This window comes from Marmota flaviventris, chromosome 3 (assembly GCF_047511675.1).
Source record: "Marmota flaviventris isolate mMarFla1 chromosome 3, mMarFla1.hap1, whole genome shotgun sequence".
Lineage (NCBI taxonomy): Eukaryota > Metazoa > Chordata > Mammalia > Rodentia > Sciuridae > Marmota > Marmota flaviventris.
The window spans coordinates 7,097,814-7,122,937 of NC_092500.1; the positions used below are offsets into that span (position 1 = coordinate 7,097,814).

The 25,124-nt window shown below is 50.1% G+C and overlaps 1 protein-coding gene across 7 annotated transcripts; it reads right to left on the minus strand.

Annotated features, from left to right (window-relative positions):
- Nucleotides 1–506: 506 nt before the first annotated feature.
- Nucleotides 507–24,350, minus strand: Septin3 (septin 3). 7 transcript variants are annotated; one of them, XM_027927916.2, is made up of 11 exons: nt 23,036–24,350; nt 15,370–15,561; nt 11,723–11,851; nt 11,269–11,350; nt 10,566–10,703; nt 9,100–9,217; nt 8,091–8,186; nt 6,008–6,107; nt 4,444–4,495; nt 4,058–4,151; nt 507–1,825 (listed from the first exon to the last, which is right to left on the minus strand). In XM_027927916.2, the coding sequence occupies exons 1-11, from the start codon at nt 24,348–24,350 to the stop codon at nt 1,760–1,762; spliced, it is 2,382 nt and encodes a 793-aa protein (XP_027783717.2). In that variant the 3' UTR covers nt 507–1,759. The 7 variants fall into 7 exon arrangements, with proteins under 7 accessions (XP_027783717.2, XP_027783735.1, XP_027783725.1 ...); XM_027927934.3 differs by lacking the exon at nt 23,036–24,350 and adding an exon at nt 19,895–19,957 and having other exon boundaries at nt 6,008–6,104; XM_027927924.3 differs by lacking the exon at nt 23,036–24,350 and adding an exon at nt 19,895–19,957.
- Nucleotides 24,351–25,124: the final 774 nt, after the last annotated feature.

Consider the following 25,124-nt stretch of genomic DNA (forward strand, 5'->3'; position numbering starts at 1 on the left):
GCTTTTAGACAACGTGAGTCCACTCCCTTCATAGACTTGGTGCCTATGTCTTTAGGGAATAGAAGGGGGGAAACTAGGAAGTAAACTGAATGAAAATAAATGTTTACACTGAGGAAGGCAAAGCATAGCATCCCTCAAGATCAAGTGTGAGAGCTTTATCATTTGGGATACAAAATCCCAGGAAATAATGACTTGAGGTCTGACCTCATGCCACCTACAGATAAACTGACTTCACAAGATATTTCCATCTCTAATATTTGTGACTACTGGGGCTGGGGTTGTGGCTCAGTGGTAGAGTGCCCGCCTAGCATGCACAAGGCACTGGGTTCGATCCTCAGCACCACATAAATGTAAAATAAAGATATTGTATCCACATAAAACTTAAGAATAAATTTTTTTTTAAATTGTGATTACTTCTTACCAAGATTATCCCCGCTCACTCTCCACACGAGTTGATCTAATAGATGATTTGATCAAGGAGCATAAATAAGGTACAGGCCAAGCGATTATTGTTCAAACATCAATGTTTAGTTGTACAACACATAAAGTCTAGCAACATTTACACAACCAGTTTGAGTGTCTGTTGGCTCGTTTTCAATTGGGAAATTTAACCAGAATGTCACCAAAAGGTTGACTGGGACTGGTATCATTTAAGAAATGGGTCGTTCTTGCATCCCCTAGGCTTGGGCCTCTTGTTCCATCAGGACTTAGTTAGAGATGAATGGCCCACAAGTCACCAGCCTTTGAGCAATTTGTGTCATGGTGGAAATTGGGAGTTGGAGGGGGAAGTAGGGTCAGGGAGGATTCTATAAAGACACTGAGTGGGGCAGTGGCAGCCGACATTCGCAAACATTCATGCATCTGATTGGGGTCTTTTCCCTCCATTGGGTATTTTCCAGAGCCTACAGTGACCACCTATGGCCAGGCTAATTCATTACTCACATTAATGAGGTGGGATGGGGCAGGGGTGGGAGTAGGGGTAAGTGGGAAAAGATCCCTCTTATTGCTAAGTGTACAGAAGGGTGCTTTTTTTTTTTCCTAGAGTGTTTAGCTTGTAGGTTTCTGAGATTTTGTGTATATTTAGCTGTTTTTGTTTTTTAGTTTGGAGATAAGGAAGTCAACTCCAGCAAATTCTCTTCAGGAAGACCACTCTTCCTAAGTGGCTGCATTATGGGGTGGGGAAGGTGTGTACCCACACTCTGGGCCACTAGCGGTGATTTTTTTTTAAAAGTGATGCTAGCCCTTGTTCCCCTGGTCACCTGCAGTGACCCACCCTTCTAAATACCTTTAAGCAATGAAGGAGACACCCTTGTCCCACAGGGGCTCACACAGCTGGTCTCAATGAATCTGACAAGCAGAAAAATTGCTTTCTTGGCCCCTTAGGGAAGCCAAGAGGAGCTCATGCAGATGAATGGAGAAGGAGCCATGCCGTTTCCCTTGGAGATGGTTACAAACAGCTGGTATGGGTTGCGAGGGCAGAAGCGGCTCTTGTGAGTTTTTTTCTCCCTAGAGATGGGCTGGGACCAGCTGACATAGACGATGGAGCAGGGCTGGCAAGGGCTCCATTCCACTGGGAGGAGAGGAGTGGTCTGGCTAAATGAAGGAAGCAACTGTCCTAAAGGGGCACCTGGCCCCTCCCACCTGCTGAGGACCAAGAGGGGCTGTGGCGGTGGGCTAGACAAGCACAGCACTGAAAAGGGTAGCCCTGCAGCAATAACAGCTGAAGGAATGGAGGGAGAAGCAGCGCTTGAAATGGCCTTCATTCAGCAGTGGGGCAGGGGGTGGCTGGCACAGGTGGAAGGACAGTGCCCAGGAGACCTTCTCCCTGCAGGAGGGTTGAGAACGGTTGAGGGTGCGGAGACCAGCAGCTGGCAGCAGACACATAAAACAGCTTCTCCAGGGAGGCTAAGACCATGGTTTGGCGATGCCAAGCACCTCTCTCCTCTGCAGCCTCGCCAATGCCCACCTCCCTCACCCCACAATCTTCCCCTACTGGTACCAGGTACCCAGTCCCATATCTCCATACAGAACCACTCGCTGTTGGAGCCTGGGAGGCCTCTTTGGTTGACGTGAAGTAAGCTCTGGGTATAACACTGCTGCTGTTCTGTCCTGACAGGCGCCTACCCTGGAGTAACTTTATGGGCAAAGGAAGACAAAGGGCAGATTGATAAATCAGCCTCCAGGAAAGACTGAGGCTGTAGGGTTGGGGTACCAGTGACCTGGTCACCCCTCCCCTTTTCCTGGTCCACCAAGCTTGGATCTTAAGTCTCTATTTTGTTTGCCTAGCACCTGAGTGATAAGGACTGAGATTGTAAATGCTGGCATTCAGAGAGAACCAGTTGAAAACCTACTTTAGACCAGGCTGTGGGACAGGAGGTTGGATAAAGTTGTAAACAGTATTACTTGGTGGTTTTTTTTCCTTTCCTAAGGCTAAATGGCTCCCTCAGCCCCAAATTTCAGCAATCTTACAGATTAAAGGAAAAAGAATAACTTATTTGTATAATAAACAGGGGGAAGTATCTGTGTTAATAAATACAGGGCTATGGGAAGGTAAGAAAAGGCTGAATGTCTGATTAGGGGTGTCACCGGGAATGTCTACAGGAGTCAGGAGGAGGAGTGTGGAGTGAGAAAGAGAAAGACAAACACAATTGCAATTCACTTTAGAACAAAAGTAAAGAACAGAGAAGAAGGAGTCAAGTAAGTCTGAGACAAAGGGAGCCACAGAGAAGCCAGCTCAACAGAGACAGAAGTCTGATGGAAAAAAGGGAAGTGTGGTCTAAAATCCATCCTGGAAGCCAAACCACTGAGAAACAGTGTACATTGTACATTTTTCTGATACTTCATTGGAATTGGTTGTTCTAGAATTTAATGCCCTCACCCCTTCCCCCACAAAAAAAAAAGCTGCTTCATTTTACCAGCACATGTGTTCCTCTAATTGTCAACTGCAGAACCCCCCCCCCCACTTCTTTCTTTGCCTTGTGCTGCCCCACAAGTTCACGGCCAATCTTGTGTCTCGACTGGGGAAACTCTTTCCCATTTCTCCCTATGGCTCTGATTCCTCCTGTAATCTCAGATTGTACTTCGAAGTGCTTTTACTTGTGATTTTACTTTAGGGTGACCTAAAGTTACTTTTTGGTACTAGACTGGGCATAAATTCTAAATATAGAAATGAAGCTAAGTGGACTCCTCTAAAAGGAAGTGAAAAATGTCAGGGACAGGCCGGAGAGGGAGGGAGAAGAGATACATGAAGAAGGGAGGGAAAGGGGGAAAGAGAGAAAGCAGAGGCAGGAAACCAGCCTGGGAACAAAAGCCAGGTAAGCAAGGAAAAGCAGCAGTCTTTGATGGTGATGTGGTAGCTTTTGAACAGTGACCTTGACACAGACCAAAGGGTGTACTCCACTTTCAGGCACCAGTTCTTTCTGCAGGAACCCAGCTCAGACACAGTTCTGTGCTCCCTGTGAACGTCCTTTTCCTTTTCCCAGGACGTCCCCACCTTACCCAGGGCCACCCCAACTCACAGGGAAGATGCCCTGAACTCCCTCCCCCCACCACCCAGTCTAGCTCAGCCACCTGTCCTTGGAGAATTTCTGCAGCCCCAGTTTGTGGACAAGGACAGAAGTAAAAAGGAGTTTACTGTCCTGTGGGTCACCTGCTCCCAGCATCTGTGTCTAACCTTCCCAGACCTCTGGAGTGAGGTGCACAGCTTTGTTCTGGGACATGAGGAAAGAAGACATTCATGAGGATCCACACTTACAAGGGACTTTTCAGGGAAGGCAATAAAAATACCTCGTCCCTGTGCACACACGTGCGTACACACACACACACACACTCATTTCCTCTCTCATACACACACATGCACACGCACACGCATACACATACACAATGTAGACAAGATGTTCCACAAATACCAGACAGGCCTGTGGGACAGAGCTGAAGGAAGAAGTGGCTGGAGGTGGTACTTGGGATGTGTGTGTATGGAGAAGTGGGTATGTGTGACGACACAGAAAGGGGGTCATCAGGGGTTACTGTCGTGGCTTTCCTCTGTGTCCACGCTCACCGGAGGGAGGCCTCCATTGTCATTGAGCCGCTTGGCCCTGTAAGTCTCATAGTGGATGTTGTGTGTCACTTCCTTGAGGTCCTGGAGGTGGGTCCTGAAGGACACAGGGTGAGAAAAAAAGGGGGATAAAATTAGGGGCAGCAAGAGGAGGAGATGACCCACCTCTGAGGTTAACACTTCACGTCAACAAACTGGACCCAGTGATTGGGACCCATTCCAGAAAGCCCCTTCTGAAGCCCCTTCTGCTTTGAGGCAGGAGCTGGAACTGGAACAGAAAGCTCTACCAGACACCTGGAGTCCCAGGAAGTAGTAAATCTGAACAGATGGCCCTGGACACCAAATAGTTAAGCTGACATCCGGGTCAAAACCTGATGACAGAGTCTTACCTGATGACAAAGTCTCGAAGCAGGGCAAACTCACAGTGGTTGAGGTTTTCCACTATGAACAAAACAAAAGAAAACAGGTGTCATTTCATGAATCCACATCCAGGAGGTAAACCTCTGTTTGGGTCACGGAGGCATTTAAAGAGAGCGTGGGGGCTGGGGTTGTGGCTCAGTGGCAGAGCGCTTGTCTAGCATGTGTGAGGTACTGGGTTTGATTCTCAGCACCACATCTAAACAAATAAAATAAAGGTCCATTGACAACTAAAAAATATTTTTAAAAAAAGAGCATAGGACAGGTTGTTTTATATTTTGCTTACTTCAGTGTCCTGGATTTTTTTTTGTGTGTGTATGTGTGGTGCTGGAGATCAAACCAGGGCCACTCTACCACTGAGCCACATCCCCAACCCAGTTCCCTGGATTTTTTTCATTGAACAGGTATTTATTAAGCATCAGGATACAACAGACAGGATACTGTTCCAGACTCTGTAGAGTAATAAGAACTGTTATTTTTCTCATTTTACAGAAGAGAAAACTAACACTCAAGGAGTCTAAGAAACTTGTCAAGGCCTAAGATACAATTCCTATCCTTGGAACTTATAATATAACTGAAAGAAAGTGATACACATAGAACAATCAAGCCATCTTTAAAAGTTGATGCTCGGTCAGGCATGGTAGCAAGCACCTATAATCCCAGCTACTCCTGAGGCTGAGGCAGGAGGATCATGAGTTTGAGGCCAGCCAGAGAAAATGAGCAAGATCCTGTCTTAAAATAAAATTAAAAGGACTGGATAATGTAGTCTGTCAGTGGTAGGGTAATTGCCTACCATGCACTCCCCCCCACAAAATTTTTAAAAATAAAATATTTAAAAAATAAAAATCCCAAAAGTGGGTTACAGGAAAACAAGAGATAATTCAAAACAAAGGGGTAAGCTTTGGTTTGGGATCACATTATCTGAAATCCAAGAATCACCACTAAGTTCTGTGATGGCATGTGCAAGGCTATGGTTCGCTCCCCAGAACCACACACACAAAAAGTTATGTGACGCCAGGCAAGGCACTTAACTTGTCTGAGACTGCAGTGCCTCAGAAGCTTTCGTTCTGAGGCAGGAACCCCTGCCCTGCTCCCCTTGTAGGGTTATCACATCAACTGAGACCCCTGAAGCCGTTCTTCGCAAACTTTCTGAATCATCATGACCTGCCTGAAGTCACATTAATTCACAACTAAATGGAAAAGGCAATATCCGGGCCGCCCTTCAGTACTCTGCCAGATCACATCCTCCTTCACATGAAACCTTCCTCTGTTTTTTCCAGTCCTTGCTAATCTGTGTTCTGAACCCCTCTGATACACCAAGTTGGTGCCCCCTGGTCAGGTACTAAATGGATCTCATTGCTTCCTACCTGTGAGCATCATCTTCTCAATTAGACTGTACACACCTTATGGACAGGATCTGATGGGCATTTGTTGTATATCACATTATCTCAGGACACAGCCCTGACCCCAGATGGCTGAACAAATGACTGGATAATTGATCAGCAGCTGGTTCTCCCAGAAAATGCATTTAATTACCTTCAATGATCCCCCAGGGAGTTTTTCTGCCGAGGACCCTCTTGCCATTCACTTGGTACTCCTTGTCACTTCCCACCACAGCGAAGGGCATGCTCTCCTGCTGGACAGGGGCAAAAACACAAACCAGACACATGTGCACAGTCATCCCCCTATGACCAGAATGTCCAAGTCAGGGCAGCAAATGGCCTTGGCTGCCTACCCTTGAGCCACACATTTATGATGCTCATTTGGTGATACTATTGATGGCAAGAGAAAGGCTCTCTCCCTTGAAAAGAGCACTGAGCTAGGAGGCAGAAGTCCTGGGTTAAACCCTGAATATACTGCATGGCTGGCTAACCTCAGGAAGTCACTTCCCGGAGTGCACTTTGTACATTTCATAGTGCTTTAAAACACATTTTGCTTGATTTGGAACAGCCTTGCAATCTAGCAACACCCACTCAAGTGTCAGCCAGACTCACTGATGCCTCATGCTGTCTCCTATGAAACCTATTGGCAGATACCCGTGTCTGCTGAACTCTCAGGCACCAGGCCCCTTCTGCTCCACCGGGTGAGTTGTACGTCTGCCAAGTGCCAGTTGTTTGTTCCCAAATGTATTTGCCTGAGGTGTACTTATTATTGTCATTGGATGAATTAACTAGTCAAGCATTGCTTAATGACAGGGTAGATTCTGAGAAATGTGTCCCTGGCTGATTGTGTTGTATAGTCGTCATAGCATGTACTTACACAAACTAAGAGACTATATCACTAGGTGATATCAATGTATGGGATGATTGTCACTTGTATCATAGTTATGCAGCACATGACTATAGGTGTAGACTGAAGTCATATGCACGTAGAGAGTTGTTTCTATAAAAATTAAGTTAAATGTTTCAGAAAGACTTTACAAATGTAAACTGCTTTGACATTAAGAGTAGACTTTGGGGGCTGGAGGTACCTCAGCTGAGGTTCAGTCCTCAGCACCTCAAGAAAAACTTCAAAAGAGTGGACTTATTCTCAGAGAAGAGGCCTTGGATCTACATGAAAAGTGTTTGATAAATATGATGTATGTTTTGTTAATTTAATTTCATAAAATATTTATTTTTAAACAGTCAAGATTTATATACCTCTTTTTAAAAAAGTGATTCCCTCATTCAAGTTGATTCTTTTTTTTCAATTAACTATCTGTTCCAACTATATCAGGTAAGGGGCTTCTGCTAGATTACCCACCCTTGATGGAGGAGGGAACTCAAAACCAAAGCAGTGAGGGTTGTGTCTCAGGTTTCAGTTGAGAATCTGAAAAAACCCAGACTAGATTCCAGGATTCTGATGCAGAATTATGGAATTGTAGAAATTTGGAATTGAGAAGAACCCTAGGAATCACACAGGCTGACAGTTTCTAAGCCAGTTCCTGAAACATGTCGTGCCCAGGGGTCTCCTTCAGGTCTTCAGCAGGTATCCTAGAAGCAGCTGGGAAGGCAGGGCTAAGTGTCAACGCAGCTTTGCTCTTAGGTTTTGTATATGGGAGTCCTGAGATTTAATTTTCTAAGAGTCAGTGGTAGAGCCCTCATCTAGCAAGTGTGAGGCACTAGGTTCGATTCTCAGTACCACATAAAAATAAATAAATAAATACATAAAATAAGGGTATCATGTTCATCTACAACTAAAAGTAATTTTTTAAAAAAGGAATTCTTCTAAGGAGTGAACAAGCCAATAAGCCACTCACCTAGTTTAGCCTCTGCATTTTACTGAGGAGGAAACCCAGGCAGCGTCTGAGTAGAACCCAGATTCCCCGTGTTTCTGTTGTTTGGTGTCCCGCCTCACCACACACGGACTTTGCCAGACTTATGGGGAAGAGGGTGCTTTTGTGTGGTCTGAGATTGGAAGGGAACCCTGGCTTTCTGGGTGCAGGGAGCCCCTCTGTGGGTTCATAGTCCTGGCCAGGACCATTGTCCTCCTTGTCCCATGTCACTTCTGGTCAGACAAGGTGGCACAGGGATATAGAGAAAAGACAGAGGAGGAAAGGTGGAAAGACAGAGGAGGCACATGACATAGGTCCCAGGGGCATTAGGAGCATCCGTGGGATGAACAGAGCCCGGATACCCACCCTGATTTTGTCGTTCTCTGTCTTATCCTCCAGATCCTCATCGAATTCCTTCTGTGGGTAGAATTCAATCCCATTTACTTCAAGCTCCTTTCGAACCTGGTGGGGAGAAGTAAGGTGGTCAAGTGTTGTAATAGGAAAAAGGGCATGTGAGTGTGAGGTAGAGGTGTGTGTGTGTGTGTGTGTGTGTGTGTGTGTGTGGTGTGTCCATGAGCACATACACGGTGTGTGTGGTGGAGTCAGAGATGCACCCAGCCTTTGATGCCAGTCCTCTCTGCACTCTGAGGCCGTGGATAGCAGGAAGATCCTACATAACGGTAATTATCACCGCCCAGCCGGAGAGGAGGAAGTCTCAGGCACACCAGTGTGCTCATCCCAGGGTCTAGGATTTGAACAAATAGCACACCTAAGTCCAAATGCCACTGGGCGGTGCTCATGGCCTGCATGCTGTATTCCTGCCCATAAGGAAGAGTGGTGAGGCTCCCGCCCCAAGCTCCTGTTTGCTTTCTTTCAAGGCCTGTTTAAGTCCCCTCCTGCAGGAGGTCATCCAGGACCTCTTCAGCATTCCGTTTGATTATAATTCTCTTAAAAGCAGCAACTATCTTTGCACTGGCTTGTACACACCCTCCTCTGCCCTCCAGGGCATCCAGCCAGTTGTAGGCGGGGTGTATAGATGATGTCACTGAGGACTAGCAGGCAGTTGACTGATTAGTCTAGTCCTTCAAGTAACCTGACTTCTCAGGAGTAAGATTTTGTGTTCGCAGACACTTGTGTATCCAGTGGTCTCCTCAGCCAGCTGTGGAGTGGAAGGCAGCAGGAGCAGCGCTGGCTTCTTGCCTTTGGTCCCCAGAACCGCCAGCCCCAGCCTTCTGAATGGTTCATTAGGTGCTGGGGGAGGAGCTGAGGGAGGACTGGTGGGGGGCGGAGAGGATGAGAGCTAGGAGATGGCTTGGACCTGGAGGAGAGCAAGGAAGTGTTGGAGGCAGGAAAAGGAGAAAGGGGGCCTTCTTACCCTCTGCTTGAATTCAGACTTCTCCTCCAGGGTCATAGTGTCAGCCTTAGCAATGACAGGGATGATGTTCACCACCTTGCTGAGGTGTTTCATGAACTCGAGATCGAGGGGTCGCAAGCTGTGGCCCAGAGAAGGCGATAGTGTCAGAACCACCTGCCATCTACCCTAGCCACTGCTACCTCTCGGGGCACCTCCTTGGGAGAGGACTGGGCTAGGAATCTGGCTGAGGCCACGAGACTGCAGCCTCTCCTCTCTGACACACCATCACTGACCATCTGCAGACTGGCCCCAATTCTTCCACCTGCACGCAGTCCCTTCCCCACCTTTCTTCCTTGTATCCATGCAAATTCTGCCTCTCCTTAGGTTGTCCCCACACACTCCTGACACCTTTTCTGACCTAAGGATTTCTTTCTCCTGGAAACATCTGTGGATGATTGTCCCCATCCATGTGTCCTTGTGTCACGGTTACTTGTGTGTCTTATTCTGCCTGTGGGACTGCTCTTATGTATGGGCCTCCTCCCAGGTCCCAAAGTTAGTTCTGCAGGGCCCAGTTGGGGGCTTTGTCCCTCCCCTAGTCTGAAGGCCTGCTCCTCCCCAACCTGAGGCTCTGGGGCCCCAACCTGGCTTTAGTTTGCAACCTGGGGTACTCATTAAGTCAGGTTTTCAGATGGTTCCCTCTGACCGCGGATCAAGGTCTAGGGAGGGATAAAGTCAACCTTTACTGAGGTCCTGCCCGGCCCAAGGTTCTTGTTTCATATCCCTCCTTCCCCATCGCTGAACTCTGCTGAGTATGTTTTCTTCAAACACTGGGGCCTATCTTGCTGGTGCTGTTCTCAAGAACTGAACTCTGCCCCAGGACTCGTAATGAGTTATGAGACACACGCTGGTCACATAAGAAGGCTGCTTGAGATACCAATAGGATCTCTGACCTCAGCCTATTCCCACACCTGACCATCTGGGGCCCACCTGCAACTCACAATCTGAGTTCCCAGCACGTTCTGCGTGCTCAGCCTTCTCTAGACTCCTAGCTCCCAGCTGGCCACCTTTTAGATGCCTCTGGCTAGGTCCCACATCCTACCAAAATATCAGCCCCAATCTAATAGCCCTGCCTCTCCCTATTTCACCCCTTTTGTTTCCCCTAGACCCCAAGCTTTATCCAAAGCAAGAATTTTTGAACTAATGAGATGCCTTCTGCTCACATATAGCAACTTCTCTGGTACAGTCATGCTGTGCTGGGATACCAGTGGGCAGTATGGAGGCAGATGATGGTCAGTTTTACCTTCCTAGTAAGAAAGTGAGACTTTCTTATGGAAATTCTGGGAAATCCCAAGGTCCTGACTGTATTCAAGTCCCTCTGGGCCCCTGAAATGGCCCTTAGCTGGTATCCAGGTATTGATTACCCAATTCAGGACAGGCTGATACAAACCAGAGTCAGGCCTAGCAGTAGAGGTGGGGGTGGTACATACGAGTGTCCAGTGGGGGAGATGAAGTAGAGGCAGCAGTGGACGCGAGTGTCAGGGATGCGCTTCTTCCTGGCGATGTTCACCTCCTCCTTCAGGAACTTCTCATACTGTTCATTGATGTACTTCTCAATGGGCTCCCAGCTGAGAGGAGAGAAAAAGTTGATGGAATGTAGCCAGGCGCAGTGGTACACACCTGTAATCCTAGTGGCTTGGGAGGCTAAGGCAGGAGGATCAAAAGTTCAAAGCCAGCCTCAGCAACAGCAAGGCCCTAAGCAACTCAGTGAGACCCTGTATCTAAATAAAATACAAAATAGGGCTGGGGATGTGGCTCAGTGGTCAAGTGCCCCTGAGTTCAATCCCTAGCACCCCCCAAAAAATAATAAATAAATGGAATGTAGCAGAAGGACAGGATCCAGGAACTCATCTTGACACAGTCAGATCACAACCCCTCACACTTACCCTGTGTCCTACCTCCCCTGGTGGGTCTAGGATATCTGCCTATTCTCCATCTGCCCACCCCCTCAAATGGCTTTCCAAGGATGATTGGCAAGGACAGAACTCCCCAGGGAACCTAGCCTCTGCCTGGACTCTAGGAACCTGCAGAACATGGAGGATGCAGATGGTTCTCAGCATGAATGAATCTGCACCATGTTCATGTCTTCCCAGCAGAGGACTTAGGGCAGAAATCTCAGAGGCAGACATATACCAGTTTTCATTGTTGATTTGGTCTCCAAAGCCCGGGGTGTCGATGACAGTCAGCTTCATTTTGACACCACCTTCCTCTATTACTGAGGGATGAATAGAAAGGCATCAGAGAAGTCAGTCCTATAGCTGACCCCAGTGCCCCGCAGCCTATGAGCCAGGCCTCTTTTCTTCAGGACTAGTTATTGGAAAAGGTAAGTTTAGGGTCTCCCCCTCCCCGTTTCTTCCTACTTCTATGTCTAAATCCCACCTGTGCTTCACCACCCAGCTCAAGGCCCCCTTCTTTCCATCCCAGGCCCTCTCTCCCTTCCCTGGACTAGCAGTCTAAGGGGTTGGCTTTGTGGAGTTTAGTGCTTAATTCTGCTCCATCATGAGGTTTCATTCCCCAATATGCCTCATTCCTTCCCCCATCATCCACCTCTGAACAAAGCCCAGAGGGGTCCCCGCCTGGTCCTCACCATGCCCAATAGCTTTGATCTCCACCGTCTTGGGGATCTTCTCCTCCCGATTCCAGCTGGAAGCCTTGCGGCTCACCTGGGATTTGAACAGCGTGTTGACCAGCGTTGACTTGCCCAGTCCACTCTGGCCTGCAGCAAGGCAGGAGGAGGAAGACAAGGTAGGGAGAGGCCACGTCCACCTCCTGAGCTCTCAGTTCTCCCAGCTTCCAGAATTCCAAGGCTATGATCCAGGCCACTCACCAAAGGATGGAGGGGCTGAGTGGGGACAGCAGGCAGATGGGAATGCCATCCTGCTTACTGGAGAGGGCCTTGGGATTCGCCACTGGATCGTATAGTCTCTCTTTCCTGGGGCCCCAGAACCACTGGGAGAGGGAACAGCATCTGCATCTGTCTAATGTGGTGGGGTTTTGTTTTGGTTTGCTCTGTTGCTTGACTCAAGCTTTCTGTCTTTAATATACTAAAAGTAAAAGCAGAATTACTTTGCATTTCTGATGCCGCCTCATAGTGCCTAAGCACTTTCACATCTGTTAGCAAAATCTGTCTTTTTGTCAGGCCTGTAAGTCACACAGCAGAGCTATCTTTATCCCCAGTAGAGAAGGCCCTAGAGAGATTAATCCTCTTCTGACACACAATGTGTGTAAGGCAACTTAACTAGTAAATGCAAGACCAGGGACTTGAACCCAAAAACCTCGTGGCTCCATATCCACTCTTTATTCTAGCGTAGTGGTTTTTAAATTGTACTAAGGCCCTGGGTTCAATCCCAGTACAACAACAACAAAAAAGTCCTGTTGGAGATCCATGCCAGAGTGGGGACCGCAAGAGAAGGGGAAGTGGGCAGGCAGGGTCTCAGTGTCCACCTCCAGCTCCTTCACTTTGGCTCTCTCTGCACCTGTATTCCCCATGCAGTCTTGCCACAGTGTGTCCTCCAAGAAGTTCTATCACTAAAACACTTTTGGGAACCATGGGTCTGAGCAGTGCTTCCCAACTCTAACATGCACGAGAATCACACCAGGGAGGCTTGCAACTGAAGAGCAGCATCAGCGCCCCGCCACAGATCCATGACTCAGAACCTGCAGCTTAGCTGGGCTTCCAGAAGAATCATATGGACACTAAAGTCCAAGAAGTTCTGGTCTGGAGTAAAAAGACCAGAATGGGAGGCAAGAGCCCCTAGGGTTTAGACCCACCTGTGCTGTTTTCCCTGAGTACCTTTGGAGTCAGGTTTGCCCCCACAGCACTGCGGGGTCTTAATTTATTTACTGATAAGATGAGGAGGGAGGGAACTGCATGAGACCAATGATGGCAAGTAAGGGGCCTTCTCTCATTCCAGCTGGTCAGGGGGCAGAAGCCCCTTAGGCCATTATGTTAAAATGGCTACAGCTGGGCTCAGTACTGGACATGACCCTGAGTGACCAGCAAGGTCTGCCATGGGGGAGGAGTGTCCCACATGTCTTGTACAGGGTGGACATCTCAAACTGAAAATCGGAAGTCCAAATGCTGCAAGATTTACAACTTTTTGAGTGCTGACATGATGCTCAAAAAGTTTTAGATTTTTGGAGCATTTCAGATTTTAGATTTTCAAATTAGAGACATTCAACTGGTAAAATGAACGAAATTAATCTAAGAATTTCTTTAAAGTCCCAAATTAGAACATAACTGGTTCTAAATATTTCAGATAAGGGATACACAACCTGCATTTGCTATTCTTGGTCTGGGATATTTTCTAGGATCATTTGTTCATTCAATATTGGAGTCTTTCTTTTTTCTTTTTCTTCCTTTTCTTTTTAGGTAGTACTACACAGATGAATTTTTTTGTTGTTGTTATTTTTTCTCTTTTTGTTGTTTGGGGGTTTGTTTGCTTATCTGTTTGTTTCTGTGCTGGGGATTGAACTCAGGGGTGCTCTACCACCAAGCTGCACCTCCAACCTATTTTATCATATTGAGACAGGTTCTCACTAAGTTGTCCAAACTGGCCTCAAACTTGCAATCCATCTGCCTCAGCCTCCCGAGTTGCTGAGATTGCAGGCATGGACCACCACAGCACCTAGCATTCATTAAGTATTCTTAAGTGTTGTCCTAGAATTGGAGGCCCAGCAGGGGAGGGCAGATGGCTTTCACAATCCCACTTAGACCTGGTTCAGACATCATCCCAATTCTCAAAGAGCCCTTTGTTGCAAGGGACCAAAACATAAGCACACAGTTACAATATGATAAGCACTATGAAAGAGAGAACCACCAGGTGTTATAACAGCATTATAAAGGGAATACAATCCAGTCTTTCTGGGATTAAGGAAGACAGACTTCTAGGAGTAAGCAACAATGAAGCTGAAACCTGAAAGGCGACTTTGAATGAGCCGTGAGAAGCGGGAAGGGAGTTCTAGATGGAGCGAATGGCACATGCAAAGGCTCAGAGGTAGAAATGAGTGTGGCAAGTCGAGGAGAATTGTTCCGCAAGAGCGAGGAGTAAGAATGCTGGGTGGGATGTGGTAAGAGATGAGTTAGAGCAGGAGTAGAATAGTGGTCTTGAGTTTCAGCAGGCCAGAATAGGAGTCTTGAGGTTAAAAGAGGGACAGTAATGGGATGTAAGTAGCATGGGTAACTTGATGATGAATTAGAGGGAGAGACAGAACCAGAAGGACTGGTGTCACTCCAAGTGTGGCCTATGGTCTGGCTTCCCGGGTCCACAAATCATTTGTTACTGGTTCTTGAGATAAGAGTTTTGTGCTACAAGGTAAATCAACTCTGTCCCTGTTTGATGTTTCACCCTGGGCCAAGTTCTTAAGCACAAACCTGAAGGTCAGCACTTTGAGCAGTACAAGTGGCCATGGCAATCCAGGTGGCAGACCTAGCTTGACTAAGGCAATAGTGGGGGATGAACAGAAGTGGGCAGACTTGGGATAGATACTTAATACAGATATATATAAATAAATAAATATATATATATATATAGATAGATAGATATATAGATATAGATATAGATATATATATATATACTCACACATATTTTAGTTATAGATGGACACAGTGCCTTTATTTTATTTATTTCTTTTTATGTGGTGCTGAGGATTAAACCCAGTGCCTCACACATGCTACTAGACAAGCGCTCTACCACTGAGCCACAGCCCAAGCCCAGACTTGGAAATATTGACCATGGAAAAGGGACAGGACTCCATGATTGATTATACTGGGGATAAGGAAGGAAAAGGGAAGAAAGATGCCTAGTTCCCTGTTTCAGCACTGAGTGACCCAATGATGCTATTTAGTGACCAAATCTCTGCAAATTCCCTTTCAATTTTAAAGCTCTATGAAAGACTCGAAATAAGACCACCTTTCACCAACCCTCCCACCAGCTCTTGGAGGTGGGGAAGGGCACTAATGATTCTCCCCTGCCACAAACCTGAAAGCAGCTTGGAGTGGTGGAGAGGCTACTTGTCTGAACCCACTTGAAGGCAGAACAGGCTGGCCACCCACCCAAGCTGCCATCCCTAATGGAAGAAGGTACCCAGGCCTTTGTGGTCAGCATGGCAATATTCTCACTCCTAGAGAGAGTTCTTCCTAGAGAAGCCAGGGCTGAGGCCATTCTGGGGAGAGAAATAGGATCCTTAGTGCTACCTGCTGCCAGGCCCTCCAATGACCCCATGGCTTCATACCAACAACCATGATGTTGAAGTCAAAACCAGTCTTCATGGTCTTCTTGCGCATCTGCTCAATGATGGTGTCTATGCCAATGTAGCCCAGCAGGTTGGAGTTGATGCTGACGGGCTTCATGGGCACTGCCGGCTTAGGCCTGGGCTCAGGCACCAGCTCTGACATGGCTGTGTCCGTCCTGGTCTCTGGGAGCCCTGCAAAGCCAAGGTGGGAGGGGCAGGTGGGGTGGGTGGGAGGAAAGCAGAGGTCACATGGAAGCCACAGTATTTTTCTCTTCATATGGAGTAGTGTGGAGTGGGACTAGAAGGGACCTTAATATTACCTAGCCTGAACCCCTCAATGCATAGATGAAGAGTCAGGCCCAGAGAGGGAAGGACTTGCTGAAGAACACAGGCCAGGTCACGTGGAAAACCTGCACCAGCACTGGGTTCTCCAGCTGCTGATCACTTTCAAACACACTCCACAGCACCAAAGCACATCTGTGCATCTAAACCCAGGGCTTCTCCACCTTGGTACTCCTGACATTTGGATAATATTTTATTGTGGGGGCTGGCCTGCGCCCTGTAGGATGCCTAGTGGTATCCCTGGTCTCTGCTCAATGCCAGTAGCCCACCATTTGTGACAATCAAAAATGTCTCTAAACAGTACCAAATGTCCCCTTGGAGGGCATTGCCCCAGTAGAGAACCACTGACCTAAGAAGTGCCTGGGGTTTTCCAGACCCAAGTCCTGTCTTGACAAATAGAGGACAAAGACTCGAGAATCCTGCAGCCCACATCTATTGACTGTCACTGACCTCAACTATTTCATGCTTCAGAAGCAAATAGGGCCACCTTTCTCTGCAGAGAGCATCTCTTTCACCTCCCAGCCTCAATGTCCCCTCTGTTCCATAAGCTGCAAAGTAGAGGTATCTGTAGGAGCCCCAGACACCCTCCTAGCTATAGTTTAGAGTCAGTGGGTCCGGTGAGCAGGGGACGATACTCTGATGAAATCCGTCATTTGCCTAAGATAACACAGCATGGGAGAAATGTGAGGCTGAGGAAACAGCCCTTCCCCCTGGGTCTGGCAGACCCTGAGTATGTTCACACACAGCAGAAATCTGTGAGTGCCCCATCAGGCCACTGTCCACCAGGGTAGGTTCTAGAACAGAGCAACTCCATTTCCCCATCCATAAAATGGATGTGTGAGTGAAGCAGAAAGACACTGGCTTTGCTACTGGTCAGCTTTGTGGACCTGAGCAGACCCCTGAGTCTGCTTCTTCCTCTGTAGAACAGCCAGATCATCACTAGGGCTGTGATGAGCATTGCATGAGATGTGATGCTCAGAAGCACTGAGCAGGTGCCTCAAAGTCCCAGACCCACTTTCCCCTGCCCCTTTCAAGGTCACCAGCTTACTTGGAGGAGAGATGAAGCAGTGCCTATGAAATCACTTGTGAAAGAAGGTGCCCCAGATGCTAATTTCACGAGCACAGTTACTAGACTCCCTGCTCTCTGGCGGATGCCTTCCCAGCTTTGCCATTCTAGAATTCTGTGGTTCAAAATCACCACCCTGCAGTCTCAGCCTTACAGGAAGGCCTGCTGGAGCAGCAGATGGGCAGGAGGGAGAGGGGACAGGAATGCCTCCCTCCCTACCCCTCAAGCCCAGTCAGGAGTCTGCTCTTGTACCCACCCCCTACCTGGTCCTTTCACTGGTACTGGCAAGACCCTCTCTCCCCACAGGAAATTGTCACTCCCCACTTTCTCCTGTCACTCCCAAACACAGCAAGATCTGACAAAGCCTTAGGACCTCCCCAGGGCTTGGCGAAGCTCCTTCTTGCTTCCCAGGAAGGTACGCCAGCCAGGCTGCTCCAGACGGCAGCAAGATTGGCTCAGCCCTGCAGCAGCTGACTCCAAGCAGCCTGGCCCTGCTCCTCTGCTCACCCACGTGGCTCATGCCCTGAACACAGCACACCTGCATGGGGGGCCAATGCCCCATTTCTCCTGCCCAGCTGCTCACACAGGCTGGCCCTTCCCATTTCCCTCCTGCGCATCAGCTGAGCCCATTTGGCCTCTACAGTCTGTATTGTGAGACCCACTTGGTGGTAAGGTGGGGCAGGGACCAGAGGTTTTACTCCAATTACAGACCTGGTAGGTGAGCCTTAGACTTATTCATGGGAGGGGTAAGGATGCCTGTAAAGCATTTGTCCTCATGGCCTGTTCAGCCCTGGCTTGTCAACTGCAGCATCCTAAGAAAGCATTCCCAAAAGACAGACCCTTATGAGAGACTGGGCTACCAGATTCCCAAATTACTTCCAGGGGTACAGCAGGCCTGCTGCAGGTCTAGACTGTGGGCACATCTCATATTTTACTCCTCTAGTGAGGACGTATTAGCACCCACTGTGCCCCATCCAGAGCACCTACTGGCAAGTCAGCCTCCTCCTGACCACATGCCAGTCCTAGACTATAAGCACCCACTGATCAGCTACAAGTCCTAAATATGTGCTACAGGTCACTGTGCCACAAACTTTGATGGAAGACCCTGTACCCTCTCCAACTCCTGGCTAACTCCTACTTTCTATTTTCCTGTCTGATGTGGGTGTCCCTCTTCTGTGCTGTCCCTCATCTGTTCACACATGACACTCATTCATTCCATCATTCCAACCCCAACCAGGCCATTTCATATGCTGTCAACTGCAGGCCTACTTCAGCCAAGCCCTACACTCAATGCCAAGGACACTTAAGTACACCAGGCAAGGTGATTGCCCCCAGGGGCCCACTTGTTTGGTGAAGGTGCCTAACAAAGCCACCAAGACCTCTGGGGCACCAAATAAATGTTGCTCTGGAGTTGGATTCTGTAGCTCCATCCTCTGCCCCATAGCTCTCCTGGTCGTACCAGGCCAGCTTCACATGGGCAGCTGACCCAGGCTTAAATTCTAGCAAGGTGACTTCTGTAAGCCTCAGTTTTCTCCTCCGAAAAGCAGGGACAGTACATGCCTTTCCAGGTTACTGAGAAGGCTATACAAAATCATAGACAAATAAATAAAAGCAAAAACAAAATCCTGAACATAAGTTCACTGGCACCAAATATATGCTGGCTTCCACACTTCTTCAGGACAGGGCAAGGGCTGTGTCTTATTGATCTTGGTGCCTAATGTACTTAGCATTCCACAGTGAGCACCCATGAATGAATGGAAACCCCAGGGCAAAGCAGGTGTCACTTCAGGACCATCACCTTTCTCCCCCCTCAGATGCTGCCCCTGAGCAGAGCAGCTGACACTCAGCCACAGTCAAGGAGGGCAGACCTGTTAAGAGAGATCTCCTTGCCCAGCGCGCTGGCTCACGCACATAATCCCAGCGGCTTGGGAGGTTGAGGTTGGAAGACCTCGAGTTCAAACCCAGACTCAGCAATAGAGAGGCCCTAAGCAATTCAGTGGGACCCTGTCTCTAATAAAATATAAAAAGGGCTGGGGATGTTGCTCAGTGGTTAAGCACCTCTGGGTTCAATCCCTGATACCAAGAGGGGAGGATATCTCCACCCTCCCCTGTAACAGAAATTGAAGGAAGACCCTCCAGGGTGGGGAAGAGCTCAGGATGGGGGTCATAAGAGGATGGAGCTCAAGTATGTCATCCTGGCTAGATGGTTCTTTGGACCCCTCCTAAGATCCCAGCTCTTCCAGGGGCCCTGGAGAGGAGGGGATCGATCTGAAGCACCTCCTGCTAGGAGCCACCTGCCCCATCAGTGCTCCAGGGAGAGGCACTCTCCACCTGACTCAGCTCTGCCCCATAGAGCAGCGCCTCCATCTCCATGGCACGCACACATGCTGGTGCTTTCTTGTACAGGAAAATGATTGGCTTTGTCTTTGTCTGGCCCAGGGACCCCACCCCTCTGTTGGGAAGGTGACAGTAGGAGGAGGGGACCTTTCCAGAATAGCACCTGCCTCCCTGACTTAGAGATGCCCCCTTTTCCCTCCCAAGCTGGGGGTCTTCCCTAGTCCCCAGCAGTCTTCAAGACCCCACCTCCACCTGCAGGGGCAAGTCCAGTCCATTGGCTCCAGCCTTGGGAGTTGGGAATCACAACAGATGCCTTAATCCTTCCCATTCGCAGAAGCAAAGGGCCTCTGGGACACCCCGTCGCCTCCCAGAACTCAGAAGGCCAACGAGTTTCCCTGGAGACCACCAGCTGGTGCCTGTCTCAGCTGTGCCTATCTGAATTGGGGGAAGGGGACTGAAGTGTCAGCGCACAGGTCTCTTATAGGCTGGAGGTGGCCCTGGTACCTGTGCATGGTGTACATGTGTGTGCGTGTCTTGGCGTGCTCCAGCGTGGGGTTTTTGTTGAGAATACGGGTCCCTGCTTGCGTGCGTGGGTCTCCGCGTTCTTTGTGCTTTTTTCCGAGACTGTCTCAGTGTGTGCGTCTGTCCATGCATATGTCACCGCGCGTGGGCTCCTCGGCGCTGCATCCCTCCCCCTGGTAGCACCTCTGGCCGCGCTCGGGAGGGGGGGGGGCCGCACCTCCTCCCGGCGGGCGCCGGTGGCCCAGCTGGCCGCCCTACCTTTGGACATGAATCCTCCTTTGTCTCTGTTCCTCCGGGAGATGCTCAGGGCGCGGGGATGCAAGGCTGAGCGGGGCGCAGGCTCCCCTGGGCCGAGCGGCCCCTGCAGCCGGGCCTCGCCTCTCCGCGCTCTCGGCCCACCCGCCTGGCCCGCCGCCCCGCCGCGCCTCCCTGCGCCCCGCGCCCGCCCGGGACCTCGCCTCGGCTCGCTCGGCGCCGCGCTGCCCTGCCCGCGCGCACCGATGCCGCCGCCGCCGCCGCTGCCACCCGCACCACGTGACCCGCGCGCCCGCCGGCCCCACCGAGGGCCCCTCCCCTTCCCGCGGCGCCCGAGCCCGCACGCGCGAGCGGCCACCGGGCCGGCTGCGGGCTGCCAGGGAGGTGCGCGGGACGCCGTGTCCCCGGACTCCCGGTGCCCGGCCGCGGAAGGTGCTCGCAGCTCAGTCCGGGTTCCTCCCGCTCGATACTGCTCCCGGCCCCTTACCCTCTAATCTGGGGCGGGGCGGGGGGACGAAGGGGACCGGTGGCAGCTGCGGGCAACCGTGCGCGCGCGTGAGTCACGCGGTGGTTGGGATATTGCGCTGGCTCACCGCGGTTCTGCCCAGGCGCGGGCGCCCTGAGAACCCTGAGTCAGGGACCCAGATTCCAGGCCCAGCTCCGGGATGATCAGCCCTATGATTTGGGCTAGTCGGAAACTTCCCTGATCCTCAGTTTACCCACCAGAAAAATCTTTCATGCATTCGGTCAAAATTAACGGACAATATATTACCAGACTCCTAGGGAAACGGGGCTGAGGATGACCGTCCTTGTCCTGAAAGGTTCTAGATCTAGTGAAGGAAACAAAATGGGAAGGAGTTTGCACAGGGTGGACCCAGGCGGGCACCCAGGGGAGAGGGGGGTTGTGGAAATCTTCTTGGAGGAGGTGAAGCCGAGAGGGAAAAGGAAATGGAAGGGGTAGAGAAACATGGAAGGGCATTTTGTACAGAGAGGGCAGTAGTGGTGAGAAAGCACAGAGGTGAGAGCTGCGGGACCCCAGAGCTCTGGGCTAGGCTAAAGCAGAGGAGACTGCAGATAGGATGTCCACCTAAGGCTGGAGGAGTCTGCAGCCTTGGAACCAGGCTAAGGAACTGAAGGGAAGGCAATGATGAGACACAGGGGAACATTAAACATGAATCCCTGTGGCAGCTGTGTGGCAAGAAGGGGGACAGAGAAGAGGCCCCACAGTAGCAGAGGGATGGAGGAGACCGACAGGGAAATGGTCAGGTTTGAATATGAGTTATGCCCCAAAAGCCCCTACATTAATGCAGGAATGTTAGGAGGTGAAATGATTAGGAGAGCTGCAACCTGATCAGCCCATCCTAGTACAAATGGACTGACAGGGTGGTAACTGTAGGCAGGTGGGGCGTGGCTGGAAAAGGAGGGTCACTGGAGGATGCCCTGCAAAGGTCCATCTTCTCTGTGGCCTCTTGCCCGCTCCCTCCTTCCCTCTCCCTCCCACCCTGAGCGAAGCAGCTTCCCCGTGCTATGCCCTCCACCATGATGTTCTGCTTCTCCTTGGGCCCAGAACAATGAACTTGGCTGACCATGGACTAAAGCTTCGAAACCATGAGCCCCAAGAAACTTTTTCTCCTCTTAAGTTGTTCTTTTCAGGTATTTTGGTCACAGTGATGCAAAGCTAACTAATTAGTACTGAGAAGGTAAATCAATAAGATGGGAAATAGACTGGATGGGATGTAGGAGAAAGAAAGATGAGGAAAGGAGGACACCCAGGTTTCTCATGAGGGGCTACAAGGCTGGTGTGTCTTTGGCTGAGAGAGAGCTCAGGGAGGGCCGGAGTCCGTTCAAGAAAAGTGCTGCCTCTGGACATGCCCAGGAGATGTCCTGGTAGAGAAGCTGAACAGGCCTCTGGCTGACCATGTCTGCGTTTCAGGAGAGAGATCTGGACTGAAGATGAGGGGACAGTTGAGGTCACACAGAGAAGAATAAATACCAGAACTTGGGGAGGTCCCCAGAAAGAGTGTGCAGGGTGAAATGAGAAGGGGGCTGACAAGCCACAGAACCAATTCAGGAACTGGACTGGATGTTTTCAAGCCTTTTTCCTGACCCAGAATCTCTTGAGCCTTTGAAATGTAGGGAATGCGACAGTCCGAAGTAGAATCCGAAGGGTCTGGGTTTCATTCAGCTTACTGATAAACTGGGAGATGTACTCAGCAATGAGCACTTGCCTAGCACGCAGGAGGCCTCAGGTTCAAACCCCAGCACCAAAAAAGAAAGGAAAACCCTACCAACCAGCCTACTGCCACAACTAATCCACTTTGGTGAGACTTTAACATGCCACAACCTCTCTGAGGGAACTTCCAGCCCTTGTGTTAACTTCCACACGTCTCCAGTGGGGCTGGGGATATAGCTAGCGTGCATGAGAACCTAGCATGATCTCCAGCTTATCTTTCAAGACTAAAGGACTGAGGGTAGGGGTGCCAAGAAAGAGACTCTCAGGCAAAGCAATTTTTTAACAACAGATATCTTCCTGAAAGGCAGAGTGTGAATAGATTTAGAAGATCTTGGGCAAGGTCATTATCTCACATACAGGAAAGCATTGCAATGACAGCTACTGTGGCAAATCGTGGGTTACTGAAGTGCAAGCCTGTATTTCCATGCAGTGGTTTGCTTTTAAAACTATACTTGGGGGGCTGAGGTTGTGGCTCAGCGGTAGAGCACTAGCCTCTCACGTGTGAGACCCTGGGTTTGATCCTCAGCACCACATAAAAATAAATGAACAAAATAATTTATTAAAAAAAAACTAGACTTGGCTATTGATGGCCTGAGTGTTCTAGCTCTTTGGAGAACAAAGAAATAACCATGGAGATGCTCACTGATGCTCAGCCTCATGGCTCCTCCACAAGTTACCTGCAAGCCTTCCTTCTGATGGCTTCCCTCAACCTGACCTCTGGCAGGCTAGTATTCAAGTCAAGGTACACCTCCTGTCGTCAGCTCCTTGATCCCTGTTCCTTTTTCACTGATTTTTTCAATTCCAACTCCTCCTTCCCTTTCCTAACCTATCCAAGCATGATATCCAACCCATCCCAGACTCATATACCTCTCACCCCCTCCAGCACCACCCAACAGAATACCTGCACTTACCTTTGAATTCTCTGACCAGATCCAGTGTGACAGGCTTGGTGGCTTGGTCTGTGACAGTCTCCATTGTGGGGTGGTCCTGGGCTGCTTCGATGCTAGGCATTAGTGGGTAGGTAGCAATGTCCAGCTCACCAGTGGCTGGGTCTGTGGCTGTGCCCAGACTGCTTGTGTCCAAAGTAGGAGAATCCATAGTTGTACCCAGCTTGGCTTTATTTGCTCTAACCAAAGCCATGGTTGTGTCTGGCCGGGCTGTGCCCAGCTTGACTGGATCTGGTATCGTCAAAACCATGGCTGGGTCCCCTGAAGTCTTATCTGGCTTGGCTTTGTCTGCTATAACCATGACTCTGCCCAGCTTCTCTGGATCTGTAGTTATCAAATCCGTGTCCTTGCCTGGCTTGGTTGTACCTGTGGTAGATAAGTCTGTGGCTATGTCCAACTTGGTATCCAGAGCAGGAAACTCTGTGCCTGTGTCCCATCTGGATGTGTTTGTTGTAGCCAAAGTAGTAGCCAAGCTAGATCTGTTGGTGGCCATTGTGGCTAAATGTCTGGCTGTGTCTGGCCTTGTTGTGCCCACAACAGCCAAATTCATAGCAGGAGTGGCCCTTTGGAGTAGCCGGGGTCTGGGAATACCCCTGGACCGGGACTTACCTCTTCCTGCAGAGGCTCTGATGTGCCCTTGGCCCACCAGCCCTGGCCCCGCAAAACTTGATGAACTCTGGGTTAGCCGAGATTGGAAAGGTAAGGCCAGGTACGAACTCATAAGGGGCTTCTCCACTGTGGGCATCCTGCTGGGTTTGAGCAGACCTGGGTTCCCTGGACCCTCAGAGTGGACTCTGCCTTCTGGCACTATAGTCATGGGTGCTGAGCTTTGAGCAGACAGCCTCCCTCCTCCATGAGTGGCAGCCTCCCTGCCCAGGGTGTGCAACTCTTCCCAGTGGGAAAGTGGGGGGTTCAGGGACCTTGCCTGGCTCTTGTGATGGATTGTTAGGGAGATGGAGCTCATCTTTCTGGGCACAAGGCTGTTGGCAGGCAGAGGGCTCAGGACAGCCCCTGGGGCAATGCCAGTGTCCTGCTGAGGCACATTTAAAGTCCTGGCTCTAAGGCCCAGTCTGCTGGAGGTCTGTGGGACATGGCTTTTGGTAAAGGCATCCAGATGGACAGTCTTTCTGACGACAGGGATGAGGGGGGATACCCCTCCAGGAAGCCGTGAGGGGTGAGGATGGCGCCCCAGCATGTTGCTGCGGGAAAAGGAGGTTCCAGAGCCTGAGGCTCCATGGGGTTGCATCTCTGGAGGAGCAGGTGCAAAGTGGTTGTCCATCAGCTTCCCCTGGGACAGTCCTGGAGTGAAGGTCCGGCGGGGTGAAGTGCTCAGGCTTGGAGGTTTCATCCCTCCCCATCCTGACCAGCAGCTGGCACTGCCCTCGGAAGGGCCCTCATTTGGGGGACTCCTTAGTGGAGTGCACACATTTCTTCCTACCTTCCTACAGCTCCCACCCACCATAGTCCTTCACATACCCACACAACACCCAGCCAGTCACCACACGGGACAGCCAATGCACACTGCCCCTGCATGAGAGAACGCAGGGTCGGGGATTCCTCTCCCTCTGCCTGAGCCTGGGTGTGGCCCCCTCTCTGTGGACAGCTCCATGGAGGTCACATGCATGTTCAGGGACTCTGGAGGAGGGCAGTGGCTTCTGAGGTCCTATCTGCCTCTTTCTTCCAGAAGGAGCCAAAGGGCTCTGGATTCCTACCCCCAGCCGCCAAAATAAGAGTTCAGGCATCCAGGCCAGAGGTCCAAGGAGGACCAGTTGGCTTGAGAACAGGGTCTCGATCTGGGGCTTCTGCCCCAAACCAGGAAAGAGCCCTGGGTTGTCCTGGTGTGGAGACAGAATCAGAGATGGAACTAGAGGGGCCCTAGAGAAGGCAGGGCTTGGGAAGTAGAGAGGTGATGAGTATTCACAGGAGACATGTCTGGTGAGCAAGCCATTGCCCCACTGCGTGGGGAGACTGCCATCCCCAACTGCCCAGCAGGGAAGTGGGCAGGGCTCTAGGGAAGTAAACATTGGGCATGCGCCCAAAGTCTGTGTCAACA